The sequence below is a fragment of the Prosopis cineraria genome, unplaced genomic scaffold (genome assembly GCF_029017545.1).
Source record: "Prosopis cineraria cultivar Desert tree isolate PC_DT_omini unplaced genomic scaffold, ASM2901754v1 PC1354, whole genome shotgun sequence".
Classification (NCBI taxonomy): domain Eukaryota; kingdom Viridiplantae; phylum Streptophyta; class Magnoliopsida; order Fabales; family Fabaceae; genus Prosopis; species Prosopis cineraria.
The window spans coordinates 12,420-21,376 of NW_026556679.1; the positions used below are offsets into that span (position 1 = coordinate 12,420).

The 8,957-nt window shown below is 32.2% G+C and overlaps 1 protein-coding gene across 1 annotated transcript; it reads right to left on the reverse strand.

Annotated features, from left to right (window-relative positions):
• Positions 1 to 631: 631 nt before the first annotated feature.
• On the reverse strand, positions 632 to 3,904 carry LOC129299933 (eukaryotic translation initiation factor NCBP-like). Its single transcript, XM_054938431.1, has 6 exons — positions 3,545 to 3,904; positions 2,776 to 2,871; positions 2,558 to 2,662; positions 2,327 to 2,404; positions 1,432 to 1,551; positions 632 to 1,337 (listed from the first exon to the last, which is right to left on the reverse strand). The coding sequence occupies exons 1-6, from the start codon at positions 3,743 to 3,745 to the stop codon at positions 1,206 to 1,208; spliced, it is 732 nt and encodes a 243-aa protein (XP_054794406.1). The 5' UTR covers positions 3,746 to 3,904; the 3' UTR covers positions 632 to 1,205.
• Positions 3,905 to 8,957: the final 5,053 nt, after the last annotated feature.

Below are 8,957 nucleotides of genomic sequence, written 5' to 3' on the forward strand. Positions count from 1 at the left end.
TTAAATAAAAAAATTTAAATTTACATTACATTTTTTTGAGTTAATTAATTTAAATAAAGATAATATTAATAAATATAATTAATATTACATCAAATATTTTACATTAAGAACTAAAATTTTTTATAAAAATTATCCTATAATAAAAACAAGAGAGTGCAAGTATGTTTAAAAATTCCAGCTATACACTAACAGTAGCAAATTTTGTTGTACTATTTAACATCTTTTTTTCACACGAGTTACCTCTTCTTTTACGCGAGGAGTTCCAATATCCCAAGAATAAATCCTGAAAACCTCTTTAGAAGGTACTTCCTTCCCAAAATTTAATGGTCATTGCACCTTTTTTTTTTAAAATTGCAGCGGGCATTAACGGCTTTCCATTTTTGACAAAGTTACCACCCAATTAGCATTCAATTTAGAACAATATTTTTAAACTAAGACATGCAAAACTATCAAATTTAAAACAGCTGCACAGAACATCATTCCTCTTTAAAGTTTAAAATCCACCTAGCATGTTATTTTATTTTATTTTAATTTTTATCACAAACTCCCCCACCCTTTTTTCACATGAGGAGTTCCAATAGCCCCGCCCCAGGAGGAAAAAATCCCCAGGTTTTTTTTTTTTTTTGCTCCCTTTTTGAGTTTTGAAAACTAACGCAATCTATTCATTTCAAGGGTCAAAGATCCATCAATATCCGCTACAAATTAATTTATCAGCCGACCGAAAGCCATGACTCCATCCCACAACCGTAAACATACTATGAAGCAGACCCTCTGCAATTTATTTACATGGAAAGACTCAGTCATGAACTATATAACTACAGATGAAATACAGAGTCCAGAACCTCTAACGCACTTTCTCTGCTGCCTCACCATTGCTCGCAAATCTCAGTCGTTCTGGAACCTAACAAGGAGCTCCCACTTTCTCCCTTTCCTTTTTAATTTTTGTAAGATTTTCTCTGGGTATAACACAGAAAACACAGAGAGAGGAAAAGCAGAGGACCGAATTCTGCAGTACAGTTGATGACAATTGTTGCTTTCATACACTTGTATTCAAAACACACAGCGGCACTGACGCACCCAAAACTATCATCAACTGAAACTGTAGCCCATGAGTACCTAGTGACAGTGACGACAGTGTAAAAAAGCACCAGGAGCATGCCCTTGACAAAATGTTACGAGGCTTCGGGCTTGTACTTAGATCCCCACTATCCTCTCAACCAAGTGTTTCTGTAAGATGAATTGTCTCGCAAGGAGGCATCATGAGGCTTGTATTCCATGACATAGCTATGAGGAAGTTTTAAGTGACGTTTAATTGAATCCCTCAGAGCCATTACAGCCTGACATGAAAAACCCCAAAAACTATTAGAGACAAGCACTTATTCCAGGAGATATTGGCGTTAAAAGTTCACATATCAGAGTGATAATGCCAACCTGATGATCAGATGCATTGCGATTCCAGACACTCAATATATCCTCATTGAAACGAATGCTTAGAACTGCACCACATATGTTGTCTCCATAATCCAGTTGGTCACCCACCAAAGCAAGAACCTGCACTTACAGCCACATACTATTATCAGTCTATTACAAACTTAATCTCCAGTAACAAATGAAATCTTGAAACAGACATGGCACTATGTCAATGACTTGGAGTCCAAGGACAAAATTAAATACAAATTGAATATGAGAATCCTGGAATCACATATCAACAAGCAAGATAGACTCCAAAAGGGATTGGGTTGGTCTGTATACCATAAGCATTATACAGAGAACTGAAATGTATGCATTTGACAGGGGCCACGGTCTAAAAACTAAAAATATTTTGAATTAACAATATGAACAATGCATTCAATCAGGATAATAGCATATCGCTTTTTTTTTTTAAAAATGGCATTTCCCTTTTGTCATAAGATTTACAAAATTAGCGTAAAGCGCGAATTGAACATCATTTTGCAAAGATGGGTCCAGTAATAGGTATCCCATTAGTGAGAACTTAGAAAGCATTACTCATGGTAATGATTTTGAAATCCAAGCAGAGCGCCTACTATTTAGAGTGAAGTGGTTTAAATGTGAGAGGGAACTTAGGAAGCATGCAATAGAGAACTATGATAAAATCTGAATTCCTTCAAATTTTGGATCAATTAAAAAGTCGTCGTTGTCATCGTCCTCATAATCATCAGTATTTTGTTAATCTTGTCCTCGATTGAGATCTAAGTTCAAATCCTTCCTCAACCCTATAGACAACTACAGTACCACCACGCCAAACCGTCATTGTTTATCAGCAAAAGAAGGAAAGAAATTATCAGACAAAAAGACTTTTACTTACCAAGTCCTCCCAAAAACGACCTGACACAACCTTTTTGAATCGTATAATCCACTTTCCACCATTGCAGTTAGCAGAATCCTGAGAAGAAAAATAGTGCTGTCATTGAAAATTTACACTGATGGGCAAATTATTTTTGGCCAGATAGTGGAGCAAATCATCTAAAAAGGGGAGAAGAATAAATTTTCAATCATTTGAAAATGAAACTCCAAGGTCAAGCTTCTTAAGATCTACCTCCCACAAAGGGCGAATTCCTTCCTTAAAGAGGTGCAGATCCGTTGGAATTGGCAAAGAAGAAGGGCGAGAAAGATGGCAATAGCAGACCCAAAATCCTTCAACCTACATACAAATAACAGTTATAACAAATCAAAAGAATGTCCCACGAATGGCAGCTAACAATTAAGCGAGAATTCAGCCGCAGTTTACTGATCCAACAATATAGCAAATCTCACCGTACTGAAATCAGCAATTTTCTTTATGTTGTCCTCATACGATGTCTGATTTCGAACTCCAGGTGTCCGGCGAGTGTACCAAAATACAAATTTGTGCTAATCAGAGGAAAAGCCATCAAGAGATAAATGAGAATGTCACGTAGAGAAATAAACTAAAGCATCAACATACACTTATAATGTAGAGAAACTATCGAACAAAATCATTAATATTTTGTCATTCCTTTTAGAATTAAAACCAATCTTTAGATTAACCTGAAAGATTTTGAACCCAGAGATAAAATTAAAAACCAAAATGAAAATGAAAGAGAAATCGCACAAAGGAGATAACTTGGCTGGTGGTTTATACATTTGAGAGAAAAGACAAGTAAGATTTTAAGCACCAAAATGAAAATGTCGAATCGACTATACAACATTTGATGATATAAGAAGTGAAAAACCAGTCAACAGATACCGGTAGAGAAGAAAAGAGAGGGATTTGTAATAAACAGAAACATTTATAGAAAAAGCTATATAACAAGTGAAAGTGAAATCAGCAATCAATGCAGACTTCAAGAGAAATCTATGAACAGCTACCTAAAGGTAAAAGGAACAATGAGTAAGGGTCCGGAGTTAAAAACTGGTGAACACATCTTGAGAGAGCAGAACACCTCGGCGACGCGTCTTAAACAAAATTAATGAAGTTCGACCAATTCCAACGTCATTTCCAGGGATGGGAAAAAAAAAACAGCAAATATTCAAACAGAAAGTATGAGAGGGAGAGAAGAAAAACCTTAAGTGGATGAAGGCCGGCTTTAAGGTCACGAGCTTGGCGTTCTTCAGCTCCTTTATCAGGGTTATTGTTACTATCAGACGCGAATGAAGGCGACGAATCTGGGTTTTCTTGAGGATTAACAGTGTTAGTATTGTTATTGGTGTCATTGGTAGCATTGTTGGGATCAAGTTCTTTCTTCTGCGCCGCCAAATCCATCATTAATTCCCAAAACCCTAATACCCCCTTCGTCTTCCGTATCACTTTTCCAGTTTCTACGCGGCTTCTGGCTTGCAACACAAATCGATGCCAACTTGAGTACTTGTGCAGAAGAAAAACCCTTTTCCCCACTTTATCTGGAAAAATCTTTTCCTTGGTGTTGGACTACAACCACGACTTTCGTTGTGGGTCGAAATAATCCGCCCATTCCATTATTTTAAAATTAAATTATATTATATATTTTATCCTTAAACTTAATACAATATTTTATTTTAATTTTTTAATTTTATAAAATATTTTTTAAATTTTTTAATTATAATATTATTAATTTTATTTTAATAATTTTTATATTGAATTTTTAAATATTAATAAAATATTATTAAATATTAATATATTAAATTTAATTTTTTTAAATGACAATAATTAATATAAAAATAATTATTTAAAATTAACAAATTTAAAGTTATAGAATTAAAAAGGTATTTTATAAAAATAAAGGATCAAATTAAAATTTTATATAAAATTAAAGATTAAAATATATTTTAACTTTAACATTAAATTATTTTTTAATTTTATTTTACATTTAAAAGAGAACAATTTAATATAAAAAATTAAAAATTGAAATGTTATATTTTAGTTTACTAGAGGGTTTGTTAAGAATTTTATGTTGAAAATTACAAAAATTAAAAGAAAGTAACTTGTATAAAAAGAATTTAAAAAAAAAGAATGTAACTTATGAAAAGTATGAGAAAGATTGATGTTTAGGCAGGCAATTTTTTTTTTTTGTTATTAAATATCAATCAGTCCTCAAATAATTTTAAAATTTGTAATAGTTTATACCTTTTTTTAACCAAAAAGTTTATACGTTAAACTTGTAAAATATACGCACACTTGTGATTCTTAAATTTTTTCTCATATTGAAATAGATTACCAAAATAAAATGTTGCATGAACAGTAAAACCATGTTAAAAACTTGTTGCAGCTGAAAAATATATATTATTGAAGGGAAAATATAAACGTGTGATGTAAATAGACGCAAATGGTACTCATTCTTTTAATAAAAAATATTTTGCATGGACCCTACAAATAAAGTCTTTTATATTCTATCCAATAAAATTATGCTATATCATATGATTGTAAATAATTAAATATAAATTAATTTATTATTAATGATAATATAAAAATAAAAGATAAAAAATTAAAAAATTACTCTATTTCAAAATAAAATTATTAAAAATAACAAGATATTCTATGAGTGTATCATGATATGTTTTTATTAGACACATTTATAACATAATATACTTGGTCCATGCATGATGTCTCATAACTCCCATTCCATATGTCTTGTTTTCACTGGATGATAAGCATGTCATGTGAAATTTTAGCACCAATCAAATAATGTGTTTTATTTGGTTTGGCATTACAAAATATAGGATTAAGGGTCAGTTTTGTTCCTCAATTGTACAGAAAAGATTATAAATGACCATAAATTCAACTTGAGGTTAATTTTATCCCTCAATCTCAGAAAATTTGCTAGCCGTGCTCCTGGCATTAAGTCAAACGCTTTTCTGTTATTTGGTTCCACATTTATTTTTTTAAATATTTTTAATTATAAAATATTATATAGTAGGTTCCACCATTACATATTTATAATATAAAAATCTCTCCCCCTCTCATCCATTCATCTCTCACCGCGTCTCCATCTCTTCTTCTTTATGATACACATACTCTCTGTCTCCATCTTCATCTCTCATTATTAAGCAGCTTCTTCATGATGTATGTGATGCTTATCTTTGATAGTAATCTTGTGCATATAGCGGCACCGACATCGTGGCTATCAGAGTCAATCCCATGATCTTGTTCCTTAGTGGCTAAACCCCATGAAGATTAAGCACACCAGAAGTAAATAAGAACATAAGATGGCTTAAAGGCTATCCCGATGCCATCAACAATAACCAGAGGGAAATTTTCCCATTTGCAGCTCACAACATGTGTAACATCCCAATTTAAATTTTAATAGTTAATTTGGGTTAATAAAAATTTTGAAAAGTATTATTAAATTATTATTATAAAAAAAAGGTTAAAAAAAAATAATAATAATAATAATAAAAAATAATAATAATAAATAAAAAATAAAATATTATTAAATTATTATTATTATAATAATAAAAAGAAAGAAAGGAAAAGAAAGGAAGAAGAAGAAGAAAGCAAATTCGTTTCGTCCGCCGCCTCAACAGTAACAATAATAAAATAATAATAAAAAGAAAAGAAGAGAAGAGAGAGAAAATAATTTTAAAAAAAATGTGGGACCCACTGAATTTTTATAAAAACTCACCTTCCTTCATTTCCTCATTCATTCCTGCGCGCGAGCTGAGGCGGAGAGAAGCGAGTTGCCGGTGCGAAATATCTAAATTTTTAAGGTAAGAGTTTTTAATAGGATATTTAGGGTGTGATTTTAAGCTTTTCAAGACTAAGTAAGTGTTCTAAAAATTTTTCTTAGTCATCCTTCTTCTTTAGTTTCTGAGTTTGTAGTGGTAGAAAATTTAAGATCTGAAAGAGGGATGAATTTATGTTGAATAAATATGATTTTTGAGGTTGTCAGTAGTATAATAAATGTTCTAGAGTATAAATTTATTGATGATCTTTGAATCTGTGGCTTATGGATCAAATTCTAAACTAGATCTGAAAATATATGTTGATTTATTGAGGTTTAGATGATTATTTGGGATGAGAAATGAATTATTATGGTTATAGGATTATGATTCTAAGCTAGAGACTTAATTTTTAATTTTTGAGTATTTTAGGTACGAATTTATGAAATAAAAAGAAAATTTTGATAATAGAAATTAGTTTAGAAGTTGATTTTTAGATTATTAATGTTTATTGATAATTAAAAGAGGAGTTAAAAATTATACTTAATAGTATTAACTATAGATTTGTATTAAGATTGAGATTAGGAATTATGTTATATTTTTAATTCTATTATTAGAATTATTTTATTAGTTTCAAAAATTGAAACTAATATTTATAAATAATATGTTATTTGTAGATTGTATTACTGGTGAAGATTGTGGTGAGAGAGAAATTTTAAGGAATAATTTATTGAAAAAGCCACAAGGTAACCATGCTTTTAATTTATGATTAGTGTTACTTCTTGTTAATTGGGTGATTATTGAGAAAATTATGAATTTTGTAATATTGTATAATTGTGCAATATTATTATGAATTTGTTTAATTATTGTGGGAGGTGTTGGGAGACTTGCTATTATTGTTGTATTTATGTGCCACGTGGTATGCCCCTATTGGAGCTCAATAGGTGGTTTGTAAGGGCTCGGGCTAATCTACCTTTGGCCGGGTAATTTAGTACCGAGTGAGGGCTACGGCTCGAGGTTAATGGAGGGATATAAGGATGGTTGTTTGTGTTTATTATAATATTTCTTATATTTGTTGGAATTATATTATTTTTAATTCTCACTTAGTAAGCACACACTTAACTGTTTGTATACACTATCATAAATTGGCTTTGGTTACTGGGACTTTTGAGTCTCATTATGTGGTTAACAATTTTCAGGAGAAGAGCCACGAGTGACACGTGGAGGAGTCCCAGAGGCTTAGTGGTATAGATCCACTGTCTCTTTTGGGTATTTAATTTATGATTTATAATGTGTTATATTGCCAATATTAGGACTTTTTTATGTTTATTGTCAATTATATGAATATATAAATGTAATCATGCCTTTCAAACTATTTCTATTTTTGGTACAATTTGGATGACTGTAATTTTAATATTTGGTTTACTTTGGATTGGTTAAAATGGCATGATTATAAGGCCAAATAACTGGCTTGTGTTGAAAATTGATTAAATTGCTTATTTTACTTGTTGGGAGTATAAGGATGGACAAATGTGATTTAGTTTACTTGTTGGGAGTATAAGGATGGACAAATGTGATTTAGCCTAATGGCATGTGGGAGGTAAAAATTTATCTGAAATGTTATAGTGTGTGAGTTGAAGCCAATTATAAAATATTTTATATCAAAATTATTGATATAAAAATGTGTTGGGTGGCTGTAACCCAACTATGGTTGAGTTAAATTATTTAAAAAAAAAAAATTTGGTGTGTTACAAATTTTGGTATCAGAGCTTCATGGTTCCAATTCTTATAAATTATGAAATTGTTATACATTAACCTAGTTTATTGGCAATATACATTATTAAATCATAATGCTTCTCCATTATTTTTCTTGTCTTGAGATTAGTGTTAACTTAATTATGTGACTTCCATCCTTTAGGAGGGGAGAGATGGTGTCTAAAACTAGGAGAGGTGGCGAAATTGTCGGTGATTCTATAGAGCCAATAGGAAATGACATACCTTCACTGCCACAACCGGAGCCCACACAGCAACAAATTGGGCAGGGCGAGCCCATACAGTCACAACTAAGGCAGGATGAGCCAACCATGAGGCAAATGATGGATCTACTATATAATCTTAGTGACCGCATGAAGAGACAAGAAGAAGAGTTGGCCGCTTTAAGACAATATAAGGAGAATGACAACCGAGAGGGAAATGGCCAACAAGAAGGAAGCCATACCAAGGTATTCAATGCGAGCCAATCTGCTGATGAAGGCTTACCTCCCTATTCTCACCATGAGACTAGTCCGAAGAATGTGAGTCTCCACTCTGAGCAACAGACATCCACGATCACAAAGATCTGGAGTACTTTTCGTAAGTTTAATCCTCCTACTTTCGATGGAAATCTTAAGCCGGCGGTGGTTGAAGAATGGATAGATCAATTGGAGAGTATTTTTCGTATGGTTGTGTGCACTTCTAATCAAAAGGTGCAGCTGGCAATATTCCTACTACAGAAGAGTGCTAAGAAATGGTGGGAAACATCAGGACCGAAGGATGATTCCTCTCTTACTTGGGAAGATTTTAAAGCCATATTGTTCGAGAATTATTTTCCTACTGCACTGAGAGCAGAAAAGGAGGCTGAGTTTCATGCATTCCGCCAGGGTGATTTAGATGAGGATGAATTTATTGAACAATTCTCAGAATTATCTAAATACTCTACTTACCTCCAGAAACATGAAGACACGGAGTGGATGGCTGAACGATTACTAGAGAAGGCGAGGCCTGATCTAAGGGAACAGTTAGCCCCTTTTGAGATCAAGACATTCAGTGAGATGTGCAATAAGCTTCGAATAGTTTCTCGGAGG